Genomic DNA, 26,983 nt, shown 5'->3' on the forward strand with positions numbered 1-26,983 from the left:
TATCTGGAGGGGGAGAGGGTGAGTACGTTGGAGTCTGGGCTCAGTAGCCCCACAGGGGAATGAGGCCGGTAAGAGCCACAAGTGAAAGAGAGAAATGTGCTTAGCAGGAGTAAGGTCAGGACTAAGGAACGGGTTAAATCCCAGGGCACCCCACGGACAGTTTAGCTTTCACAGTAGCAGAAGCTGGGAACCCAGTGGGAGATGAAGTGTCTGGGGTATTCAGGAGGAGGGCCACAGTTTAGGGGAAGAATAGCTGCAGATCGCAATTCACAAGTATTAAAAGGCAGTCCTGCCGGGTGGTTAAGAGCTCACAGTCTCTGGCGGGGGAGCAGGCAGGCCTGGGTTGGAGCCCCAGTTTTACTACTTAGTAGGTAGGGCTAATGCTTTAACTCTTCCGTGACTCTGTGTTTTATCTGTAGAGCAGGGATACTGCCAGCTTCCTTGTGGGGCTGCTAAAAGGTTCTGCTGCATGGTAAGCATTTGAAGCAGGGGTAGTTTGAAAAATAAATAAATGAAAGACTGGCAAGAACTCTGTGTCAGGAATTGGCTGATATGGAGAGCTAGCTCTAGCCATAGAGAGGGCTGATTACAATGAAGTAATGCATGCTTATCTCCTAAATTGTACAAAGGACAACAGTTTATTCTTGTACTTTTAATTACCTGTCTGCTTGTGGTTTGTACTCTCAGCCTCCTATCTGTATTGAAATAATTTGGGTTCATTTAGGAATCCTGGCTCTGTCTGTAGAAGGTGATGCAGGGCATAGGGGAGCAAAAGCCTCAAGCCCCAGCCTGCCCTATCTGAGTTTGCCATTGGTTTAGCAGACCTGAGGTTACCTCCAGGAGGCCGAGAGGGCTGGCTGCTTCTTAAGATCCAAGAACTTTGGCGAGGATTGCAGAATTATTATGAAAGATCTATTATTATAGATCAAAGAGGGGATCAGTTTTTAGAACAAACAAATTAGGGGATCCCTGGCACAGTAGTTGAGATATTTTTTAAATGATTTTATTAAATGGGACATTGTCTTCTACCTCTCCATTTTTTTTTAAAGAGTATTTTATCTATTTACCCATCCCTTCCTGAAAGTATGATACTGTCCTCCTCTTGATCTCATTTATTTGATCTTTGGTGACACAGATCTCTGATCCTTTAGACTCCTGTCCCAAGGCAGCTCATAGCTTAGGAGTGATGTCTCAGGATCTCCTGCCATGGTTGAGTGGGCCCGGAGAGAGCCTACAGGCCTGGTTACAAGGACACTGTTTCTAGATTCTGGCAGATTTTTCATTTTAGGAACTTCAGACATACTCTTGGAGAGTGGCTGTTCCCATGTTATTTGCAGTGAAAGGACTCTAGCTCATTTGTAATTCAGGGACTATGTGGGTTGTATTAAGTCTATAGAAAGGACCTTGGAGTGATTGTGTCTCATGGTATAATTTTGCTTGGCAATTCATTCCCTTACCACTTTTGAACTCTTGAGAACAAAAGCCTGGGAATAGGGAATCACCAGAAAGCATAAATAACCAACTGATTTCAGCAAGTGGGTAAACTTCAGCAAGTTTAAAGGTCTTAGCTCAAATTGAGTATTCTGTGTACATTAGTGATTTATGGAGCCGGAGTGATCTTGGATTATAAATATCTGATCTAATTTTTAACTAGCTATGTTTCGGAGCCTTTTGGGATGGTCAGTCTTTTGGGGCCCTCCCATTCTGGTTTCCCTGACTGGTGGGGAAACATGGAAGGAGTGTGCCACCCACCTGATCTAGAAAAGGTATCAGCTCACAGAGGGCCTGAGAATATACCCCACAGAAAATGGTCATCTGCTCGACCCAGAGACTGGTGTCATTAATGTTGGCTCCCTCCCCAGATACTGGACTGGCTCTATTCCATAGACAGAGCCCCAGGTTCTGTAGAAATGTCAGTACTGGGGCTCTGTTTGGGCCTACAGAACAGGCTCATAACCTATTCCAGAGAGTGAAGTCAAAGGCAAGGAATAACTGTGCAAAGTTTATGGATGTCCTGACACAATTCTCTGCAAGGTGAAAAATCCTATAGCTGAGCTGAATGCAGGAATGGAATTCACTGTCAAAAACCTGCCTGTTCCCTCATAGGGTAGTCCTCTAAGAAGCTCAGACTTGCAACGTATCAAGAAGCAGCCAGGCGTGAATTGTGGATGGAGTAGTGCTAATAATTAACTTCTGGCTTTATATGTTTTAGGAGTTTACCCTTTCATCAATTTCAAAAATTTTAGCTCTAACCAGACAATATCATTTCCATAGATGAAGTATCTTATACAGTTCTTTATTAAGTTTAGCCAGTTGTCAATCTCCCTCCTGTTTGGTTATGCAAAATATATCCATTACAAAGATCATGAGTGAACAGTTTCAGTACTGATTACAGCAGTACATATATAAGTGTGTGTGTATATATATAATCTATAATTATGAATGTAAAACCATTATAGCATTAGTGAGTTCTCTGCATTCACTGTTTTGATAAGCCACATATATGTTTATATTTTTAACTTATGTTAAAACTATTTAGATGTGGGCTCAGTTCTGTTGTTGTACTTGAATTAACTTTTATCCACTTAAAATGTTGAAGATAGCAACATGCATCATACTTTCTCTTTAGAGTCTAGAATCTTCCATGGTAGAATTTGAGTACTTTTGTGAATTGGTTAGGTGATACAGAATCAAGAACCCGAAACTGAGGGCGCCTGGGTGGCTCAGTGGGTTAAGCCGCTGCCTTCGGCTCAGGTCATGATCTCAGGTCCTGGGATCGAGTCCCGCATCAGGCTCTCTGCTCAGCAGGGAGCCTGCTTCCCTCTCTCTCTGCCTGCCTCTCCATCTACTTGTGATTTCTCTCTGTCAAATAAATAAATAAAATCTTGAAAAAAAAAAAAAAAAAAAAAAAAAAGAACCCGAAACTGAATCCAGTTCTTAGTGCTTCATTAAACTACTTCTGCAGTTCTACTCACTGATGACATTGTTAAGTAAAAAATTTAAATCCATGAGGAGTAAGAAAGCTTGAGTGAAGTCCAAAGAGACCTCTAGAGGCATGTTGCTCTGGCCGTCCATGTGTTCCCAGTTGACCAGAGCTGCCAATATGAAATAGAGGTTATTAAAATACAGAAGGAGCCTATACAAGTTTAACTTTTTTCATTTAAGGTAGCAAATAGGAATCAGGTGTTAGAAACTGCTGTACTATTTCTTTTTTCTTTTCCACACATGGAAACAAGAGGAACACTTGATGAAGTGTGATAAACTTGATAATTTTTCAGATTCTCGTAGCAAATATGTACAAACTGCAAAAAGCAGGTAAACTTTAAAATTATAGGTGTAAACATATGCTTTCACGCTTTTTTTCCCCCCTTGGAGAGAAAAAAAAAGCCTGAGCCTTCCAGTGAGTTAAGTTTACTGATAAGGTTTGCTGTTTTTGAATTAGAAAATTTCTAGAGGTATTTGCTTTTTTTTTTTTTTTTGGAGAGTGAGTGAGCCTGGGAGCAGGGATGGGGGTGGGGAGGAGGGGGGAGGGGCAGAGAGAGACTCTTCAGCAGGCTTCAGGTTTAGCACACAGCCCAACATGGGGCTGGATCTCAGGATCCTGAGATCATACCGAAATCAAGAGCTGATGCTTAACCAATTAAGCCACCCAGGTACCCTTAGAGGTATTTACTATTAAAAACTTGGCACACAGTTTCCTTTTTTTTTTTTCCTTCCCTTTCCACCCCCCCATCCCTCCTTTCCTTCCTTGTTTTTCTCTGCTTGATATTTTGCTCCACTGTGTTCATTCTACCCTAATATTCTGTTCTCTGCCTTTTCACCAGCCTCCCTGGGGGCCCTCCTTTGTATCCTTCTACCCCTCTCTTTCTCTGGTTTCGTTTCTCTAAACCGCTCAGTGTCTAAAAGCATCTGGCCTGTTCATGACCTTCTCCATCCAGGCATCTGCTCTCAGGTATTACTTAATTTCGAGTTGAATGTGGACAGAAGTCTCAGGTGGACGTAATGACTCCTCTTGGCTCAGGAGGGAGAAGCTGTCCAGCCTGCCCTGTACAGGGGACAGAAGGGCCGGGAGAGAAGGACGGGCCCTGGAGCCCTGGCGTGGCAGCCGGCCAGCAGGGGCTGGTCTGTCCTAACTCTCCACAGCCAACGTGCCGTCTCCTCCATTGTTCTGCACATCAGTGTTCGTAGTTATGATCCAAGAACGCTCCTTTCTTTTTCTTTTCTGTCTCTGTAGTTTTATATGGGTTGCTGGTTTCTTATGGATGACTTTTCGGTCAAAGGAGTATTTTATCATTGTTTGTATTAGTATTAATGAAATATGATAATTCTGGGAGTTAGCAATTTGTCTTTTTCAGAACTACCTTTTTCCCCCCCTCAAAAAAGAAATTATTTTGTCTGGGGATTTTTTTTTTTTCCTTCCTCTTCTTAATGGGATAAAGTACTCTTAATCCCTCAGTAAACTCCCTGTCACTTGTGTAGGTCTCTAAGTCCACATGGCCCATTGTCTTTCTCTTAAGATTTCTGGGTCTGAACTCATTAGTAACTCTGGATGACAAGGCCAGTGCAAGGAAATTCTTGCTGGTGATCTCACCTGCAGAGATCGTGGGCATGGCGCCTGGGTATCAATCTGCCAGGACTGTGTGTCAGGAAGGAAATCTGTGAAATTCCTGTTCAGGGTTAACCAAATGGGAGTAGTTCTGAACAGTTTCATTCTTCTGGCTGGTCCCCTCCCTTATTAAAATGGATGAAGAGGCCTTTTTAGCCATGAACTCTTGCTGACAGGCTCACCCCGGGTCAGGATGGTAGGTAAGACTAAGAACATTCCACAGTATGGGTGGATGAAAAAGAACATATGGAGACTTGATACAGGCCTGGCATTAGAAGGTGTTTTATTAATGATTGCCCAACCCTAGCAATGGAGTGCCTCTCGCAGAGAACAGGGCTCCCTCAGCCACCTGGGGCACGTGAGCGATGCAGTTGCCTGGGGTTCCGACTCCTGCTTTCAGCTCAGGTCATAGTCTCAGGGTCATGGGATCAGGCGCTGCATGGGGCTCTGCACACAGTGGGGAGTCTGCTTAGGACTCTGTCTCCTTCTCCCTCTGTCTCTGCCCCCACTCTCTTTTTCTCTGAAGTATATAAACCTTAGAGAGAGAGTATGTATGGGCTCTGGAGTTAGACAGGCATAGATGAAATCCTTCCCTCACTGCCTGTTAGCTGTGTGATCTTAGATCTTAAGCCTCACTTATTTTTTTTTTTTTTTATTTTAAAGATTTTATTTATTTATTTGTCAGAGAGAGAGCGAGAGCGAGCACAGGCAGACAGAGTGGAAGGCAGAGTCAGAGGGAGAAGCAGGCTCCCCGCGGAGCAAGGAGCCTGATGTGGGACTTGATCCCAGGACGCTGGGATCATGACCTGAGCCGAAGGCAGCTGCTTAACAAACTGAGCCACCCAGGTGTCCCTTAAGCCTCACTTATTATCCCCACCTGAACTGGGGTAAGGATAGTATTGACTTTCGTGAGTTTTTAGTAGGATTCAGTGGGAAAGGGGATGTAAAAAGACTTGCCACACATTTAGGCACACAGTAAATGTTCCATAAGTGATCGCTGATTTTACCACTGGTTTAGGACCCTTTCTACACTACTGTACTACTTTCTGTTCTTTTCCGAAAGTTAGGTTAGAGACCATATCATATATCCTCATTTCCATGACAGCACGATGTAGGGCCCTATGCTCCTACGGTCTTCAAACTAAGGTTTACACCACAGGGGATTCATGAAGACCATGCAAAGTGGACAGGGATCATTTTAAGGATACATTTTTTCAATCTTTATGTTCCGGGTATCTTCCTTTCCAAAACTGAGACTGCGTCTGCTCAGTGTTACCCCAGAGTTTTTTTCCAGTCTCCTCTTACATTTGTCCTTTTTACAGTTTTACTGAAGAAAGATGTTCCTCTTACCCATCTCAAATCTTAGTGTCGTGCTTTGTTCCAAGGTGCCAGTCCACTGGGGTACAAGATATGGGGGGTCAATTTAAAATCCTGGTTTCCATGAAGCCTCTTAACAAAGCCACTACAACCCCTCAGCTTACTAGAGTTTTCATTCTTAGTAAAATTTACTTTTAGAGATGGATGCATTAAAATCGGAAGTTATTGTGTTATTTTGGTCACAGTTTATTAATGATATTCATGGTGATCATATAATCCAGAAGAGTCTCTTTTATACTTAGCTCAGTAGTCACAGGAAATTTTAGAAAATTGAGTTGAAAAATGTATTTTGCATCAGGGTATGCTAGGGTGATTAACAAGATACCCTAACAGATAGAATTACATTAGGAAATTTTGGAGGAAAATTTTGACATAGAAATGTGATTTCTAAGGAGAAAGAAGAGGAATCTCCAGCTGTTATGGGAAGCATATTTATTTTTAAATGGAGGATGGTAGATATCAGATCGCTGTGCCTTTTTTTTTTTTTAAAGATTTTTATTTATTTATGTTGAAAGAGAGAGAGACAGAGTGAGAGAGAGCACAAGAGGGGAGGTCAGAGGGAGAAGCAGACTCCCCACTGAAGCTGAGAGCCTGGTGTGGGGACTCGATCCCAGAAGTCTGGGACCATGACCTGAGCTGAAGGCAGACGCTCAACCAACTGAGCCACCCAGGCGCCCAGATTGCTGTGCTTTTTATAAGTGTTTGAAGACCTGCGTTATATTTTATTGTTACTAGTTTCTCACAAAAGGGGAGGACTCTCCCCTTTCATGCTGTTCTGTTAAGCACAGAATTTAATCGGTCAGTATTTTATGTATGCCTTACCTTCTGCTAATTTAATCTTCAGCTGAAAAACAGGAGTATCTTTCATGTGCCAGACTCAGTGCCAAGTATACCAGAAGACACACCAGACCCTGCCTTCATGGAGTTCATGGAGCCTCCACTCTGGTTTAGAAGCTGAATCATGTGCAGCACCTGGGTGTCTTAGTCGGTCAAGCATCTGCCTCCAAATTGGGTCATGATGCCAGGGTCCTGGAATCGAGTACCACATCAGGCTCCCTGCTCCCTGTGCCCCTCCCCCAGCTTGTGTGTCTGTGCATGCGCACTCTCTCTCTCTCACAAATGAATAAAATCTTAAAAAAAAATGTTGAATAATGGTAGGCACTGCAGTAATCAAATAAAAATGTGTGGTAATTTAGGTAGAGCTTGCAGTGATTCAACCAGTGGTCCAACTGTGTTACTCCAAGTATGGTACTGGTATTCTTGGTTCTTGTGGGTATTGGTGTTTCTCCAAAGACTATCAGGTTCACATCCTTCTTTGCCAAATTGATCAATTAATTTTGAGAGAGAGAGAGAGAGAGAGAGCATGTGAGCCAGTGTGGGAGGCAGAGGGAAAGGGAGAGAGAATCTCAAGCAGACTCCTGCTGAGTGCAGAATCTGATACAGGGCTCAGGACCCTGAGATCATGACCTGAGCAGAAATCAAGAGTCCTTCTGGTGTTCAAAGGACTGAACCACCCAGGCGTTCTCTTCTTTGTCAGTTGTCGCTGTACTGAAAAGAATGCTGAAACTGGGACAAAGGGGTCTTTTTTTCCTGTTTGCTTGGGTTGCTATGGCGAGCACAGGTATTCCATGGAGTCTGGGTGAAAAATAGTGTTATAGTTGCTTTCTCAATGTGTGATCCAGGGCAGTAAACTCTCAGGAGGGGTGGCTTTACTTTCTTTATTGTTAGATTTCTTCATTTATGGTTTGGGAAATTAATTTGATAAGCATTTTAGAAATATCTAGACCTAAGACTAGGACAGATTAGCACAACCTGACGAGATAATGTTCTAGACATTTTGCAGTTCTTTTGTGTTGATGCTAATTTATTATTGTGATTAAATATTATTTGAGGGGCCCCCAAATTAATATGTGCTGAATTCACACATTTTGCATAATTTCCTATAATTCATTTCTCAAAGGGCATGGAGTTATGTGTTACATAATAAGTTGTTGAAGTAAATGAGCTCAACTTTATTTTGCTTTTTCCTCTAGGTGAAAAGAAATGGATTATCACAGACAGTTAGTCAAGAGGAAAGAAAGAGGCAGGAGGTATGTTTTCTACTGAACAGATACTTTTAAAGCTCCAAAGAGTGAGTGTTTTCACCTACTGTGTGCACTGGGTCAGTGTTTTCTTTTGAAAACTTATTCATTTTGTTCTTTTTGCATAAGAGGTATGTGTTCATTGTCAAATAAAACTACATCTAAGAACCAGGAAAGAAAACTTAAAACACCTTAATGTCATTTTAGCTTAAACAACAAAGCCCCTAGTCGAGGTGTTGAAATTGGAAGAAATACGTTGAAAAATGAAAGAGATATTAGATCCCAGATTGAAACAGGATATTAGTGGGAAAACTGGTGAAATCTGAGTAAAGTATGTACGTTTGTCTACAGATAAAATGTAATGTACCATGGTTATGTCATGTGCCCTGGTTAGGGGAAGCTGGATGAAGAAATAGGAGCTCTGTTCCCTCTTTGCAAGATTTCAATAAATCTTAAACTAAACCAAAATAAAGGTATACCTAATAAAAAATAAAACAGATAGTAATAGGATTATATAACTTGAAGTTTAAATAAATGCTATTTAGGGAAATTACTCATTGTAATAAGGTAGTGAAATTCTAAAAACACTTTTCTCCTGTTTGCATATTACTACGTTTATGTGTATACATGCCTGTAAATTGCACAAAGGACATGCACTATATTTTTATTTTATTGGCATGAAATAACAAAAAAATAAGGGGAACTTATACTGTCATTTTTTGTTTAAGTTTAAAAAAACAGAATAGTATATAATATTGGTGTACCCATCACTGAGAATTAACAAATGTATTACATTTATAATTTTTTCCTCATATTTTTTAAAGAAAACAAGACTTTCAGTAAAGTAGAAGTCCTATGTTCTCCTTGGTGCTATTTCCTTCCTTACCTCCTCAGAGGCAACTATAATTATGAATTGATGTGTACCTGTCCAATCTGTGTTTTTTTTTTTTTTAAGATTCTATTTATTTATTTGAGGGAGAGAGAGAGAGAGAGTGCACAAGTGGCAGGGAGGGGCAGGGGGAGAAGCAGACACCCTGCTGAGCAGGGAGCCTTATGCAGGGCTCAATCCCAGGTCCCTGAGATCATGACCTGAGCCAAAGGCAGACACTTAATCGACTGAGCCACCCAGGCGCCCCTCAATCTGTGTTTTAAAATTATGTATTACATATATTTATGTACATATTTTTGTGTGGATATGTGAGCATTAAAATGTAGATGAGTGATGATTCTGAACATATTTTTTCTTTACTTTTGCCACTCAGCCGTTTTGGGATTTATCTATGTTAATATATATTAATCCAGATCATTCATTCAGCCCACCATATAGTATTCCACCTTAAATACCACCTTAAAAAAATCTTTGTCCAAATTTTACACAGTAGGTGGTATGTTTTTTTCTTCATTGTTAACACTGCAGCATAAATAATGTTTGTGGACCAATTCAAGAGCTACTCCAGGGTCCTAATCCCTGTATTCTTTTAAACCTTTTCTATTTGAGCATACTTATTTCCTTTATATTTTGGAAATATTCAGATTTGTGATATTAGAAAATACTAATAACGGCAGCAAATCTAACTTTATGGTTCCTTTCTATTCCTGTATAGCTGTTTTTAGAAAGTTAGACTCAATTTGCTTTTAAGTAGTTGACAGCTCTATTGTAGGATGCTTTTAACGGTTATTACAGTTAAATCTATTATATTAAACTACTACTTAATCATTTTTTCATGTGATCTGTTCTATGTAGTTCATGCAGTCTTTCTGTTTAAGTCTTAGTGTTTTGCATTTGATTACAAAAGCTTTTGCTTTTGAAAATATTTTGTCATTCGGGGTGTCATGACTATCAACAACGTGACATCCACTGTTTTTGGTCAGGAAGTGACCGTTTTCTTCAGTTTGCACTACATTTCCCAGGGATAATTGTGTTTATTGGATAGAATTATACAAGATACAGGTCAAGTGAGACTCTTCATGTTCTTACCCTTTACTCATTAGTTGATTATGTCATTTAAGTCCCTGGAACATGACTGAGGCTAGACTAGCACATTTAAGTAAGACTTCCTTTAAAGCTTGTGGATGCTGAAATGGAGATGAACATTGAGACTGGCACCATTAACCTGACTTTCAAAATATGGACCACTTACCAGCAGCTAGGGGGTCCACTTGGCTGTGCCTGCTTGCCCCCACCCAGCTTCAGCCATAGCACTGGGACTGATGGGAAGAATTTCCTGTGCCTTCTGGGCCAAGGGCTTGAGGGGGGAGAAGCCCTGGAGGCTAAGGGGAAGATCACAGTGTTACCAGGAAGAGATCTAGGAAGGATGTGACTCTCCGGCCTGCGAGGGTATTGACCATGCCTGCCTGAAGAGGAATCCCTGTTTTGCCTTCTTGGAGGATTTGAAGTTGAATCTGTTAGGGAGCTAGGTGAATTCCTTACACAGGGCGTTGGTGCCTACATATGTGGGTTGGCTTTTTATCTTTTTTTTTTTTTTTAAAGATTTTATTCATTTATTTGACAGAGATCACAAGTAGGCAGAGAGGCAGGCAGAGAGAGAGGGGGAAGCAGGCTCCCCGCTGAATAGAGAGCCTTGATGTGGGGCTCGATCCCAGGACGCTGGGATCATGACCTGAGCTGAAGACAGAGGCTTTAACCTACTGAGCTACCCGGGTGCCCCAGGCTTTTTAACATTAATGAACACTTATCAGGTAAATGACTGTGTGCCTGACACCACGCATTTCTGCAGAGGGTCCTTCACTCCTTGAGATAGTGACAGGAGCAGAGCAGGTGTCTTGTTAAATGAACAGAATCACTTTCAGTTGTATGAGTTTAATGTAAAAAAATTCCTGTGCCTGATAACCTTTTGAGGATAGATACAGTCAGGCTCTTCTGCTACACCCAGACTCTTTGCTATAATTGACTGCAAATTTGTTGGATTAAAATATGGGTTAGAGAAGGGGGGCCCGCTTAGGAGGAGAGCAAAGAAATGTCTTTGTGAAAATGTTCTCGGGATTCCAAGTGATGTCTATAAATCCTTTGTGTCCCAGAGCAGCATTCTTTGAAAACAGACCTTGAAGAGATGACCTCCAAGGTTAATTAATGTCACAGTGAGATTTTATGACGTTCTCTAGCTTTCCTTCCATATATTCTACCCCTCGACAAAGCATGACCTCAGGATGCAGTCTCAGGTCACCGAAATGCTTTCGCTTTTTCATTTTTACACTGTGGACAGTGACTCTATTTCTTGAGGTTTATGTGCCTTAGATGAAAAAGGTAGTAGTTTGGTGAGGCATTTTTCTTCATGCTTATCTTTTTGTGCTTTTCAAGATATGTTATTTTTATAGGAGAATTATGAAAGCTACATTTAGTTCTTTAATCACAGTAATTAATAATACATTTCTTTTTCCTTCATACCAGGCTATCTTTGAAGTCATATCCTCTGAACATTCCTATTTACTCAGCTTGGAGATTTTGATACGAATGTTTAAAAATTCTAAAGAACTGAGTGATACAATGACCAAAACAGAGAGTCACCATCTTTTCTCCAACATTACAGATGTCTGTGAGGCAAGCAAAAAGTAAGTTCATCTTAGCTGGCCTTTGGTCATGCTGAGACCTTCCTTACTAACAAACATCTATGTTATCTCAAAGGGAAGACCCTTAGAAATATGAGGTCTCTCATTGATTTGGTTGGATTTTGTCTTGATCCCTTGAAATAAAGTTCAAGATATGTTTTGGGTTGTTGATGTATAGGCGGATGGCAAGTGTGTAATGAATTGTTACCACAGACAGTTACATCTGAGGTCTCTCACTCCTTCTGTGTCCCTGCCTCTTCTCCTCACACTTGTCCTCTTCTTCCTTTTAAATTATTTGGGTTTTAGAGGGGAAGGGGTCAGGGGGATGAGTGAGCCTGGTGGTGGGTTTTAAGGAGGGCACATACTGCATGGAGCACTGAAAACAATGAATCTTGGAACACTACATCAAAAACTGATTATGTACTGTATGGTGACTAACCTAACATAATAAAAGTAAAAAAAAAAAAAATACATGGGTAATAGAACAACCCTTGGTTGTGAGGGAAAATAACTCATGGTATTTAAAATAACTCATTGTATGCAAATACAAAAATTATTTTTGTTTACATTTTCATATTTTTTGTTCATCTATGTAAATACTATTTTGAAAATGTAGTTACAGTGACTACCATGGTTACCTTAGGTTTTCCCTATCTAGCATTCCATAAGTACCATTTGAGGTGAATTTTCATTCAGTTTTAAGTGTAGGAATCTCAGTTTATATACCAGTAGTAAGCTCTTATATTCTTCTGAGTGAACCACAGAGCCGATATGGGCACCCTGTGCCATCAGTGTGATCCATCTAAGTTGCTATTTTGGTAGATCAAAGTAGTCGAATATTGGCAATTTTATATCATTGGGTCAAAGTTGCCTTTACCATATAATCAGTGAAGCTTAAGCTTCAAGGTTTCTCACTTGCAAAGGTACCTCTTAAATATTTGCTTTTGTGCCTCATTTCTTTCTTGGTGGGCCTGCATATTGTACAAGCCCTATGGCCACGAAAATTGGATCTGTCCCAGAGGTGAGTATCTGGAAGTATTTTGCAAATTTGGACCTTGCTTATTTGTCACATGAGGGCAGAGCCAAGCAGCCAGGAATGATAACATATTCCTGCCTGCTGGCTCCATCACCGTGTGCAGGTAGACCTTCCTTTTGAATTTACAAGACAGAACATTCATGGCAAACAGGTTAATATGTCAGTTGGGGCTACTTCAGAGAGCTGGGGTTTGTGGTCAGATCAGCGAGATCTTCAAATTTCCACGAAGCCAGCTTCTACTACAGGAGGAGATACTGGCAATCTTGATATTGACATGGATACTTAAAAATACATGGTCAGAGGACCCGGACCCACTGGGCCTTTGGGAACACTGGTGGCCCATACCACCACTTGGGATTCCTGGTTTAGAAGCTGGGTTGTTCTTGGGTTCAGCCTACTGGTCCTTTTGGTACCAGTCTTTCTAGTTTCAGTAAGAGAAATGAAAATCTCTTTTCTCCCTCCGTGAAGAGGTCAGAGCAAGAGGCTTCAATGATATGTCCCTTTTTGAAATGTATTCTGATTTCAGAAGGAGTCTCTTTCGTTTTAACTTGTACTTTGGTTGATCTACAGAAATGAAGCTCTGTATTAGATACACAGCTATGAAGAATTTTTACTGTTTTGATAACTATAAACTGTAAGTCATGATTTTAATGAGAATATGTTTTCAAAAAACCACAGTGGCGTGTTTTTCTGCCGCTACGAAATTGCTTTGAATTGTGTGCGCATCAGTCAGCTTCTTACAGTGTACACATGACTCCAGAGAAGGCCTTTCATTAATTCCGTTGTAACGTAACCACGGTTCTTGAACAGAGGCTGCCTTGGGTCCTTAAGGCTTTGGGCCCTGACAGCATGGCTTGTCCATCAGTATGGTTCTCGAATGCATGGCCTTGAACAGTCACTTCTTCTTTTGGTAGTTGGTTGATCTTGAACAGGTTGCTAACCCTCACCCCCTGAAGTATTTACCAAATAGGGATTGAAAAAATCCATGCCTGGTTAACCTTGAAATAACTAATTTAAATTATAGATTAAAATTTTATGATCTTAATTTTAATCTTTTACAAAATTTAAATTGTTTATGATTTTATTAAAAAGTTTTCATTTCTATACAGGCTTATAGTAAGACGGTATTCTGGACATTTTTGTATATTTTTTATTTTTAAAACAAAACTCAAAATTCTTGAAATCCATTTAAAGATAAAAAAAGAGGGCGCCTGGGTGGCTCAGTTGGTTGAGCAACTGCCTTTGGCTCAGGTCATGATCCTGGACTTCCAGGATCGAGTCCTGCCTGGGGCTCCCAGCTCCTTGGGGAGTCTGCTTCTCCCTCTGACCTTCTCCTCTCTCATGCTCTCTCTCACTCATTCTCCCTCAAATAAATAAATAAATAAAATCTTTAAAAAAAAAAAAAGTAAAAAAGAAACATCTTTTGTATTTTTACCTTGTTTTTACTTAAAAAGCAGGTTTTTTTTACATTTTAAAATTTATTTCAGAGAGAGAGAGAGAAAGAGAGGATGGGAGGGGACTCTCCAGCCAACTCCATGCTGAACAGGGAGCCTGACATGGGGCTCGATCTCAGAACCCTGAGATCGTGACCTGAGCTGAAATCAAGAGTCAGATGCTTAATTGACTGAGCCACCCAGTGTTTTAATTTGGATAGCTGCCTTATGTGATACTTGATCTCTGTTATAATATATTTCAACTAAGAATGTTCAGCTTCTACATGAGAATCCGATGTCTGTATCATAGAAACAGATTCTAAAAGTTTATTCGATTTAGTTTCAAATACTCATTTTAGACACAGTATTTTAAAAATTCAGAATGCTCAGATCTGCAAAGCTCATCGCATGATGTAATGCCTCTTTGCTGAACTTCGAGCATTTGGTCTCCAGGAGACTCTCAAGTGATAACTACTTGATGTGCTACCCCCAAAAAGAATTTCCAGTCAGAAGAAAATGCCACATAAAATGTTGAATAAAGCAAATGATGGGTGTTTAAATTAGTGATTACAGGGACGCCTGGGTGGCTCAGTGGATTAAAGCCTCTGCCTTCGGCTCAGGTCATGATCTCAGGGTCCTGGGATGGAGCCCTGCATGGGCTCTCTGCTCAGCAGGGAGCCTGCTTCCTCCTCTCTATCTGCCTGCCTCTCTGTCTACTTGTGACCTCTCTCTCTCTCTCTGTCAAAAAAAAAAAAAAAAAAAAAACTTTAAATTAGTGATTACAGAGGCATTGGCATGGCATTGTTCAAGGTGGCATAGTGAAGACTACGTTCATTGTTGTACTTTCCCCTAAGGAAAAATTGTAGCCAGAGGGGATGGGATATTTAGAATAGAGTGAGGTCAGAAAACGCTCGATATTCAGCTTTGTGGATTCAACAGTGTGACATCTGGTCCCCTTTATAGTAGCTCAGGGTCTTCACTGCTTGCTGATGAATAACACTGAGAAGACTTTCTGTGTAAGAAGACATATGAAAGCAGCAGAAGACATTATATGAAAGTGTACGAGATCATTCTAATACTGGGTGTGAGTGCTTATCAGTGGTGTGTCCCTACTAAGTTCTTTTCTTTATAAAGAATTGCTCACTTTAGTCAACACTTGTGGAACCTTTGATTCTGCAAGATGCCTGGGTTCTAGAGCATTTCTGATGGCGTCCACACAGTGACTGTTGGTCCTCAGGGATGGGTGCTGGCTGGTGGAACATCCTCGGCGTGTGTGCAGAGGAATCCTCCAGCCCATATGGGTCACTGAAATGCACGGGTATGAGTCGCTCTGGAGATTGTGGGCTTAAGGATCCCAGTGAGAATTGAAGGAGAGGGTTAGAACAGATGACACAGGCCTTTGTGTGCTCTGCTGAGGTGTTTTTATGGTTTCCTGAAGGCTGTGTGGAAACCTTAAGTGATCCAGTAGGAGATGGCCTTGGTGGTCCAGATGACGACAGCATGGTGTTTGCATTAGAGAGGAGGTGAAGGGGCGCCTTGGTGGTGGCTCAGTTGGTTGAGCAACTGCCTTCAGCTCAGGTCATGATCCTGGAGTCCCGGGATTGAGTCCTGCATCGGGCTCTCTTCTCGGTGGGGAGACTGCTTCTCCCTCCACTCCTTACCCCTCTCATGTTCTCTCTCTGTCTCTCTCTCATTCTCTCTCTCTCTCAAATAAATAAATAAAACCTTAAAAAGAGAAAAAAGAGAGAGAAAGAGAGGAGGTGAAGATGCTGACAGATTTGACGTGACAGCAATGTAGCCAGACTCAAAGGGAAACTGGGGGAGGGTCTGAGAGCGAGGACTTGAGGAGTATTTGGAATATGGAGTCTTGAGGACTTGGTGAGAAAGAGTTTTGTTTCCCTCCCAGGTGTCTGCTAAAGAACTTTGCAACATGCTTTTCTTTTTCCCATTGCAAAGTTGAAACAGCATATTTCTTTAGGCAGGAATTTTATTTTATTTTTTTAAAGATTTTATTTATTTATTTGACAGAGAGAGATCACAAGTAGGCAGAGAGGCAGGCAGAGAGAGAGAGAGAGAGATGAGGAAGCAGGCTCCCTGCTGAGCAGAGAGCCCGATGCGGGACTCGATCCCAGGATCCTGAGATCATGACCTGAGCCGAAGGCAGCGGCTCAACCCACTGAGCCACCCAGGTGCCCCTTAGGCGGGAATTTTAAAGCTAAAACTCTGATGTCTTCAATTTCTGCAGAGTAAAATAAAAATATCCATCAATGTGCTTTTGTGTCCTAAGGAACTGAATTTGTTCCCAACCTGTCACGAGCAGCTGATGCCAAACTTTTCAGTTTCTGCCTTGCGTGGAAGAGTAAATAATAAAAATGATAAACGTATAAAATAATACCCAGCATTTGTTCCCTCAGAAGATTCTTTTTCCTGATTTTAATCAGATTATATTGAAATTAAAGTATCATGTGATACTAAATACTGTTCTAATGCATATGCTTTCATGTTATTCTGTGAGATAACTTTTTATTTCAAAAACCGACATTTGACTCAAATAATGCTACAGCATATCTGCATTGTGAAGTGTGTTTCCTACTTGGTAATTAAAAATTCTAAGCTTTAATGAGTTAACAGGAAACTTTGGATAGAATTTTGTCTTTCCCGACTAATTTTTAAGACTAAATTTTAAAAGAAAAACATTAAATTTAACTAGGCCAGTGAATATGGAACTCTTCATGTTGTAGAACCTTAAATATTGGCTGTTGACACTGTTTTTTGTTAACAGATGCTCTTGTCTTACTCAGTAGGCAAAGAAGTTTGTTTTTTTTTTTTGTTTTTTTTTTTAAGATTTTATTTATTTATTTGACAGAGATCACAAGTAGGCAGGGAGGCAGGCGGAGAAGGGACAGGGGAAGCAGGCTCCCCACTGAGCAGAGAGCCTGATGTGGGGCTCGATCCCAGGACCCGGGGATCATGACCCGAGCCAAAAGGCAGAGGCTTTAACCCACGGAGCCACCCAGGTGCCCCAGTAGGTAACAGAAGTTTACCATAGACTCTTTGGTAAATAAAGCAATTGCCCTATTTCTCTTCATGTAACAGAAAAACTTCCTTTTTAAAACCAAACTTCTCCGGCTGGTAGTTGAAAGACAGTGACCCTCAGAAGCCACTTTTTATGACATGCTTTGACTTTTTCTTTGTCCTGAGATAAATGAAGAAGTTCATTTGAAATTCATGAATATTTTAATCCACATTGTTCAGCATTTATCAATAACTGGTATCTGGGGTAATAGTAAAAGAAATAAGCAGTTTTTATTTAAGTATCCTTTCAAGTGGGGGAAGAAGGACAACAGCTGTCTGAAGAATAGTCCCTGTCCTTTCAGGTAAGACTGTGGAAAAGCAATGGGTCTGAAGTCTTTATAAAAAGTCTTTGTAACTGATGCCTGCTTGAAGATGACTGCTGAGACACATGCCCTTCAGTTCATTCCCTTTTGAAATCCCACAAAAACCATAGGATAGTCAATGCATAAACCCCCAAGGATTAAACAACAACGACAACAATGACAACCACAAGAAAAGAGACAAGAGCAGCCGTGTTTTGGTCCCTGAAAACAGATGGACTCTTAGCAACGATTTCAGGCAATCTGGGAAGGCTAACTCTAAGCTGGTACTAAGGAAAGCCAAGAAAGAACCAGATTTAAACCCTAGAACCTCTGGAAGGTGCAGGATGTGATGACGTTGGAGTAAAGGTATGACTAAAAACAAAATTTTTGTGAAATCCGGTGTGAGAAGTGGAGCCCCGACATACACCCCCCACCCCCGCCCTTCAGCACTACACAGCTGGATGGTACCCTGCTTCACCCAGCAGGACTCCAGACCAAGAGAGCCAGGCCCAAGTGAGGGGGGGGGACTGTAGCATAGGAAACCAGGTGAGAGCTGATACCTTGAAGCCCCACTCTCCTTTTGGGATACTGGTCACCAGGTGCATGGATAGCCTTCACTCTGTTTTTGTCAGATGGCAATTGGCATTAGTTTGAGTTAAGTAATATTTAAAAATTTTTATGAACACTATTTTTGTTTATTTTTTATTTAAAAAAATTTTATTGTGTTTAAATACATTACTACTACAATTACCATTATTAAGATTTGTAGGAAGCCTCAAGTTGAAGATTACAGCACAAATATGTAAAGCCTCAAGCTTTGAAGACTCTATCTTTTTAGCACTGTGGTAGGCAAATACTTACTCTCTCTCAATCTTAGTTCTTCCTCTCTCTAATGGGGACCATAGCTTATCTAGCCTCTTAGGGCTGGTATGAGAATTAAAGGAGATAATACTTAGCACCACAGTAGGTAAGCTCTCAAGGGGCAGTGATTTTGTTGATAATTCACTGTGCTTTTGATTCTCTTCGCCTGGCATTCTGAAGAAATGTGTCTGGATTTTTTATGTAATGACTTTTGAATGATGTCGCCTCTATATTTGCCTTTGCTGGCATTGTTCCAGGACTAGGTTAAAGGGCAGGTCTTGTCTTACAGTATTTGCACAGTGGTTTGCATGGGTTTGTTTTTAAAGGTGGTTGTGAAAAAAAAAAATAAAATAAAGGTGGTTGTGGCATGTCTTAACGACATTCTAAGAACCACCTTCGTTTTGACATTGAATGGAGTCTAGATAAATGGATTCCTCCCTCACCATCAAGCGTGAGCTGTTTGCTTCCTCTCAGCCTGGGCTTTGCCTTGCAAGCAGTCGATTCCCTGAACCAGTACTTCCCAACAGGCCCTGACATGCTGCAGCTGCCAATGAGGCCGTTCTCCTGGTTAGTTTTTGCAGACATTTGGGGCTACTACATGCTTTTTTCCTTCTTGCATTGCTTTTGCAAGTTCCAAGAGTCTGTGGATTCTGAGTTGTCACATGGAGATTTAAACTTGGACAATGCTCCTGCTTGGGACAGATGAAAGTGTTACCAAGCTTAGTCATTAGCTGTTATCAATCTTAAAAGAGGGTAGAACTTTGGAAAAAGAAACAATGGCTGGGGTTTAGTTGCAGTATTTCAACTGCACTGCATTTACAGCTGGAGATTTTGAAACATTACATGGATTTTTGACTCTGCCAGTTGTGAGTTAAACAAGCAGGACCACACAGTTTTTCTGGCTGATGGAAAAGATTTTAACGTAAACTTTGTGATCTAGCCAAGTTAAATCTAGCACTTGATTTAAGCACGAGGAGGATGGTTGATGAATTTAAATTTCAAAAGCAAGTTCCGTTAAGCTTGCTGATTGCTCGGTTATTGTGGGATGTTGCCTTTAAATGCTGTGTGTTAATTATTAGCACCTAGGCATCAATTCTGTGTTTTTACAGGGCTTTTCTTATTTCAGCTGAGTTAATCTCTTATAATGTCCTGGGGAGTGCTGTCATTTCTCTGCTGCAGGTAAGGGGATTGAGATCCAAATCACGTGAATTGGCTTAAGGTCATTCACGTTTTTAAATGGAATTGAAACCAGTGACTTTATTTATTTATTTAAGATTCTACAGTATACATTCCCCAGGACCACTGTTTCAAAACTACACATACATTTTAAGTGCAGTGGAGGTTTCAGTCTAAAGAACTAAATTTCGGTTTAGGCCTCTGCTAGGGATTTCTCATCTGGAATATAATTAGGATTTGCTCTTTTTGGTGTCTACCAGTAGACACAGAATGTGTTTAGACTCTTATCTCATATTTGAATGTCTTTGACCTCTTAGAATGTAGAGACCTTAAAAGCAAAGAGCATCTGGTTTTCTGACACTGCTCAGTGCATGGCCCATCATAGCTGTCATCTTGTCCTTTCCCTGTGGTCATCGTTCCAGTAAAGATATTGTCCAGTGTCTTGACCAGAGTCTCTGAATGTGGCTCTGTGGTTGACGTGTTGACAGTATGAGATAATTGATTATGAAAGTGTCCTATAATTTATATCTTATCAGAAGCCCTAACATGCAACTATACAATAAAATTAAAAAGACATCCAAATTGTTTATGTTAAAGTCCCAAACTGTTTTCACTATGATTTGGGGAAGAAAATGAAATACATGTTTGGAAAGTGCTGTCTAAATTCAGATTTAAAAAAAAAAGAAGAAGAACTAAATAAATTCAGATTATTTGCTGCTGCTTTGTGAAAGGTCTAATGTTTTCAAAGTAAACTTTCATAGAAAATGAGTTTGCAAGTCCTTCTTGGGACTTAAATGAAAGAATTCTTTGTTCCTTAGGTGGTAATATAAATACTGAGCAACCTTGCAGGAAAATATTTTAATTTTTAAAATGTCAACTTTGTGTAAAAGCTGTGAAAATATGATTTTATTAAAAAATCTGAAATCACTTTCTATATACTAAGTAGACAGGTGAATACTGTCTTAAATATTAATTCAGTATATTATTACCATATTCTTAGCCTATTTTTAAAAGATGTGGATTAAATCATACAACCCTTGCGATTTTAGATTTTATAAGCGTGTTTATAGAAAAATTTCTTGAGGAAAATGTGTATCATGAATGGTATTTGTTAAAGGACCTAACTGATACTTTATCTATACAGTGTTTTCTTTGGATTTCAAAAAGGTTTCGGGAAATGATTTGAGTTTAGAAAAAAATTTGGTGGAAAGGTTCCATAGAAATGTCAAGATTGGCTAAGATTGACCTTGTCACTTGTGGGGGTTGCAAACAAAGGTCCCTTTGTAGCAAGAAAACTGTCTCTGTATCGGGAGTTCATTGGAATTTCTTTTCTAACACAGAAAAGTGATATGAACGAGCAGAACAGGGCACAATAGCAGTGTTTGTGTTTATCTGCTGGAGTTGTCCTGGAGCTCCTACTTCTGATTCTCTAGCATCGTGTGTATAGTCGATGGACAGTGCTTTGTTATACGTATTTCTGTATATGTTTGTGCAATATATAGTTTGCCATTTCTGTATATATTTGCATATGTATGTAGACAGCTTTGAAAAATCAGCTAAGAAGAAGATATTCTCCAGGACGTCTTTGATAACCACTCGCATGAGTTGAAATTTTACTTGAGGTCTATTCTATTGAAAAGAGAGCAGAAATGATTAAGCCATGAAATTACTCGCTAGGATTTCAGTAAGTAATGTGAAGTGAAAGATCCTTAAGAAAACTGTTTTTTGAAGTCTCTAGTACAGATTTAGCGGCCTTTTCTCTAATTTTTGGAGCATCTGGTAGGGCCATTTGAGAATTCATGTTTTGCAGGTTTTAAACCCTACTAAATATCAATGAAGAGTTTGGTTTGCTTTGTGTCTGTGCCATCTGTAGGGATCCCTGTATTAAAATGCCTTCGGTCGGACCCTTGCCCATCCCTTAATTTTTCTTTTTCAGTCTTTCTTTTTTTTTTAAGATTTTATTTATTTATTTCACAGACAGAGATCACAAGTAGGCAGGGGGTGGGTGGGGAGCAGGCTCCCCAACGAGCAGAGAGCCCGATGTGGGGCTCGTTCCCAGGGCCCTGGGATCATGACCTGAGCTGAAGGCAGAGGCTTTAACCCACTGAGCCACCCAGGCGCCCCTTTTTCAGTCTTTCTAGCCAATATCCAGTTTACTAACACAAAACTATCTTTGTTATCAGTATAGTTTGATTAAGTTAGAACATCAGAATATCAGTTATTAATAAATCCAGAGATCAGGATGTCATTTTATTAACATTTCTGGGTGGCATACACTAGGTGGTTCTGCTTTTTTGCTTATTAAGTTTCCTTTCCAACTGAGAAAAACTGTTAAAACTGTGTTTAAACGGAAAATACTCTTCCCTTGCATATTTTTGAATAAAACATATTCCTTTGGACTCTTTGAAGACCCCTATGTTTGGAAGCTCAGAGGTTCAAACTGGAGCAATTTTGGCTTGCCTTTGTCTGTTTTATTGCAGACCTTCTTGGCGTGAACTGATTCCTAATTTTGAAGACCAGTTCTTACTGATGACACGTCTCTCTCCTGAGACTGGAGTAAGGAATGCTAATCTCATCTGTAGGCAGATCACTTCATCCTTCCTCATGTCAGCTGTTAAGTGAGTTTTCCATCAGCATGGAGCTCATGTTTATCAGACTAACTAAGGAATCTAAAACTGGGGCCCTGAGGTCCTTGTCTGCTTGCGAGTCTGTTATCACCAACTCACACTTGGAGAATTACTTATTCCTACCAGTGCTTTTGCTAGACGGTATATTCTTCTCGTGGTATGAGTTTAGGAAAGTTGGTCTCATGAGGGTGGGCTTTGCAAACATTCCCTTAGGCTCAGGAGTCTGACTTCCATTAGGGCCTGGATGTGGTAAAAGCCTTTCGGGAATGGTATGAAAAAATGTAGCTGTACGCATTGCCAATATTTTGTTTTTTAATGTGGGAAAGATTGGCTAGAAGAAGTAAAGATGTGAATAACCTGCTAATAAGATAATATGTGAAAACGGTTTTCTGAGCATCAACATCCAAGCTATGAAAAACAGATGGGGCAGAGGGCCTTCTAAGCATAACTGCTTTCCTTTCCTCTGCAACTGTTGAACACCATATTTGATGAAAACATGGCATAACATTTTGATTATCTTAGTGGATGTATTTCTTCTAACAAGCCTGGAATTCAGTTGTAGGCAAAGTGTGCCGAGATAAAAGTTTAATTTGTCTAGAACTGCTTAGATCCATTTGAAATAACTGCTCTTTCCCTGTGAACTGTGTATGACCTTGAGAAGGGCTGGCTAGATGTGGATCCATCTGGAGGAGGCTACTCTGTTATAATCCAAGAAAGAGTAGCTGAGAAGTCCCCCCCCCCAATAATATGTATATGTGGTGAAAAATTTAAATTCTGCCAATAGGTTTGTTGTAGCTTCCAGAAATGTTCTTTGCACTTACAAATATGATTTTTTTTAATGGGATGATAGCTTACTACACATGCCATTATGCATCAGTACCCATTTTCTTTTCTTTTAGTTTGTCAAACAGCCAGAGTCTTAACTGAAGAATAGGACTAGGTATTTTCTTTTTTTCTTCCCATACTGCCCAAATTAGCCAGGGCTTCCTCTCTTTTTTTTCTACTTTAAATGAATGGTTCCATATGAGTTAATGGAATTTATTTTCTTGGGGTAATAGTCATTTCTGTGAATTTGAGATTTTTAAGCATTACATCTTCCTCTTTAATAACATTTTTTATCAAAATATTGCTATGATGAGATTTTTTTTCCCCCAGCATAATTTATAGAGCACCTACTATGTATCAGATTTTGGGCTAGGCATTGGAAATGTAACAATAGATAGGTCAGGCATAATTCCTGTCCTGGTGATCTGATGAGGTAAACACACATGAAACAGGCACCTGAGAAACAGAAACCTGAGAACCCCTCAAAGCAGGACTCAGGACGGCCCATGAACCAGCGAAGTGATCTTTTCTAACTGTTAGTTACTCTTCCTTCCTCCTGATCCCTTACTAATCTCCTAAGATTAATAGTCTTTAACAGATGTTTTAATTCACATATAATTCAATTTTGTCTTTAACTATATGTAGAAATACCATACTAGTCATATGTTGTTAATTATTTAATATTTGCAAGTAACTTCATTTTAAATGGGCAACTGATATATATATATAGAATGGGGCTTAGGAAACCAACATTTCTGTAATGTTATAAATTGATCATTTAACTACAGTATGAAGATTAAAAGAGAGCCTGGGTTGTCTCTGTCACAGTTCAAAATACTAAATATGCTTCTAGTTTGAATATATCATTCTTCAGTTTCCTTACTTCTGAGTTATTTATAAATGTGGGGGATTTGGATACTGTCGGTTTATCTAGCTTAAGGAAAAGTCATCTGATTTATGCTTTATTAAAAACCCCTTTTATATCATGTTCTTAGATAATGTTCAGTTTTGTTAAGATTTCTGTAATTCTTTTTTTTTAAATATTTTATTTATTTATTTGACACAGAGAGAGAGGTCACAAGCAGGCAGAGCAGCAGGCAGAGATAGAGGGGGAAGCAGGTTCCCTGCCAAGCAGAGAGTCTGATGCGGGGCTTGATCCCAGGACCCCGAGACCACAACCCAAGCCAAAGGTAGAGGCCCAACACACTGAGCCACCTGTTTTTTTAAACATCTAGATTATTTATTTGAAGTAGGACATAGACATTGTAAAACCAACCAATCATGTTTGATAATTAGCTTGACTAAGATCTAGGCTCACTTGTATTAATCTGTGCCTTGTAGTAAATGCTGAGGTACCAGTGAGTTTGAGTAACACTTTTACTTTGTTTTGCGATTAATAAACGATTTCCCTGGACTTTTGCGCTTGAGGGTAAGCTCAGAGGCCATCTATCCCCGTCTGTAACTTAGAGTTTCCTAGGCCTCAGAACTGATAAGAATCAGAGCTAAGTCTAGAACCCAGATTCTGCCCTTGCTTGACTCATTGTTTTATAGGAGAGGCTACTTCATTGTTTTTTTTTTTTTTTTAAAGATTTTATTTATTTATTTGACAGAGAGAGATTACAAGTAGGCAAAGAGGCAGGCAGAGAGAGAGGAGGAAGCAGGCTCCCTGCTGAGCAGAGAGCCCGATGCAGGACTCGATCCCAGGACCCTGAGATCATGACCTGAGCTGAAGGCAGCGGCTTAACCCACTGAACCACCCAGGCGCCCCTATTTCATTGTGTTTTTAATAAGTCATATATGCACATGACTTAAAAGTGCAAACAATGTCAGTGGTATGGACTTATGTACTGAGATGTCCTCCATGACCTCCTATCCCCATTGATCCTCTTACCCCCAACCCTCTTTTGCTATGAAGGATGTCTTGTTTCTCCTGCCAGCATTTCTGCAAGTAAGTATCGGCAAATACGAGTGGTTTCTTGCTGCCCCTCTTTTCCTAAGAGGTAGCATATTGACAAGATATACTGTCCTGCATCCTTTTTTCTCTCTTTAGGGTTTAGATTTAGGCTCTCTGAGAAGAGTCAGTGTGCTTACCAATCCCGCTGCATTTGCAGTTAGAGCAGAATCAGGTTCCTATATTTAACCTGACTCCATAGCATATGAGAAATTTGGGGGCTTAGCTCTGTAAAGACCATGTAGTGAAAAATTATTAGAAATGGAAAATAAAACTCAAGATGAAAAGTTACTAAAATTACTATTATGTGACCCAAGGAAGAGAAGGCTTGGTGAGTACGTATAAAGTACCTGAGTACTTTACAGATAAGAAGAGAAAGCTTAGCAGGAGGTAAGTTACTGCAGTCACCCAACCATTCGGTGTCTGGCTGGGGATTTGCACTCAGATTTGCCCATCAGTAGCAGAATCTCTGTACTCTTGGCTGCTGTGGGAGCTTGGTATCTTTGTGAGTGACATGTTCAGTTGATACTCATTATTTGTGGATTCCATATTGGCAGATTGGCCTGCTACTCACTAAAATGTATTTGTAATCTAGAATTAATACTTGCTGTGCTTTTGCAGTCATTCAGACATTCAGTCTATTTAATGTCACTTTTTTTTTTTTTTGCATTTTTTTTTGCATTTTTGTGGGCCTTTTGCTTGGCGATCTTGCTGTTTAAAATGTCATCCCCCCGCCCCTCCCAAGATAAAGTGTGCAATTGCTGCCTGGAGTTTCTAGGTTCAAGAAGGCTGTCCTGTGCCTTATGGAGAAAATGCATGCGGTAGATAAGCTATGTCAGGCATGAGTTGTGGTGCTATTGGCCACAAGTTCAATGCTAGGGAATTAGTAATATTAAATGAAACATCTTTAAACAAAGACATACACCAAACAAGGTTATGTATTGATCAAATGATGAAAATGCGGTGACCAGAGGCTTAGAGGAAGCTAAGCCTATATTTCCACGAGGAACAGTGTTTCAGTATTTGCAAACTCAGTGTTCACAGTAACTTTGCAGAACATAACTACCATGAATAATGAGAATCGACAATACACATAAAACCTAAGTGGCCAGCTCCTTGCCAGCTCTAGTTGGGCTTATCTTTTCAGGAGTAACTTAAGGAGTACATCAGGAGTAATTTCAATTGGATGTAGAAGAAAGGAAATTACACAATAAAGAAATAATTCAGAACTACCAAGAACTGTGATTAAGATTTAATTGCTTGTTCTAAAGCACTGCGAAGAGTGAGGCTTCTAGAATGTCTCTAAAGTCATCCTACGGTATGGCATGGTGACTAACCATGAGTGTCAACGGTTGGCCCGGGTTCCCGTTCCTGTTCTACCTCTGTGTGTGTGTCCTGTGTGACCTTGTGGAAGCTTTTTAACATCATCGTGCCTCAGGAGTCACATACATAAAATGGAGATAACAGTACCTGGTTCCTTGGGTTGTTGTGGAAATTAAATTAGTCAGTACATGAAGAGCAGTTAGAATAGTCGCTGGTATTCAGGGAGTGGTCTTTAAATTATTAGGATAATTGAGCCTTCTCATCTGCCCAGGATAATTTCAGTTGTTCAGGAGTAATTATTAATTGCCCCATTTCACTCTCAAAAGGTTTCTCAATTTGGAGGATAAATTATGCATTGATGCTAGCCAGCTGTGAGGGTGATTCTTCATTATCAGATAATCCCTAATCAGCAGCTACTTCTGTAAATACAAGCTGGGATGATTATTTTCTTTTTTTCTCCTCAAGAGCTAGGGTGAAAACTTCCGTCTTCTAGTTTTGGAGGGCTGCTAGGGGGAGAAGAATTGGAAGAGGAACATGGTGAGTATTCAGGTGTGGGCAGGAAGGTGTGTGACTTTTACTCATTTTGCTTCCTGCTCTCTGAAAAAGAGTAGCCTGGAGTCTAGGTCTGGTTAGAGAGTGAAGTCTTTCCCACGGAGCAGCTCTTTCTCCAGGAGCCAGGGAGGAATTGGGGGAAACACGATCTGTCAAGGGATCTAAGAGATCAGGGTGGGTTAAGAAGCTTG

At 40.3% G+C, this 26,983-nt stretch overlaps 1 protein-coding gene across 2 annotated transcripts in view; it reads left to right on the plus strand.

The window, feature by feature from the left end:
- The window catches only part of ARHGEF26 (Rho guanine nucleotide exchange factor 26), a 125,418-nt gene that overhangs the window by 20,499 nt on the left and 77,936 nt on the right, over positions 1-26,983 (plus strand). For both annotated transcript variants that reach the window (XM_044251639.1, XM_044251640.1), the window contains 2 exons: positions 8,017-8,073; positions 11,474-11,634. In XM_044251639.1, the coding sequence (XP_044107574.1) occupies positions 8,017-8,073; positions 11,474-11,634 (218 nt within the window). The remainder of the gene's footprint in view (positions 1-8,016; positions 8,074-11,473; positions 11,635-26,983) is intronic.

This window comes from Neovison vison, chromosome 6 (assembly GCF_020171115.1).
Source record: "Neovison vison isolate M4711 chromosome 6, ASM_NN_V1, whole genome shotgun sequence".
Lineage (NCBI taxonomy): Eukaryota > Metazoa > Chordata > Mammalia > Carnivora > Mustelidae > Neogale > Neogale vison.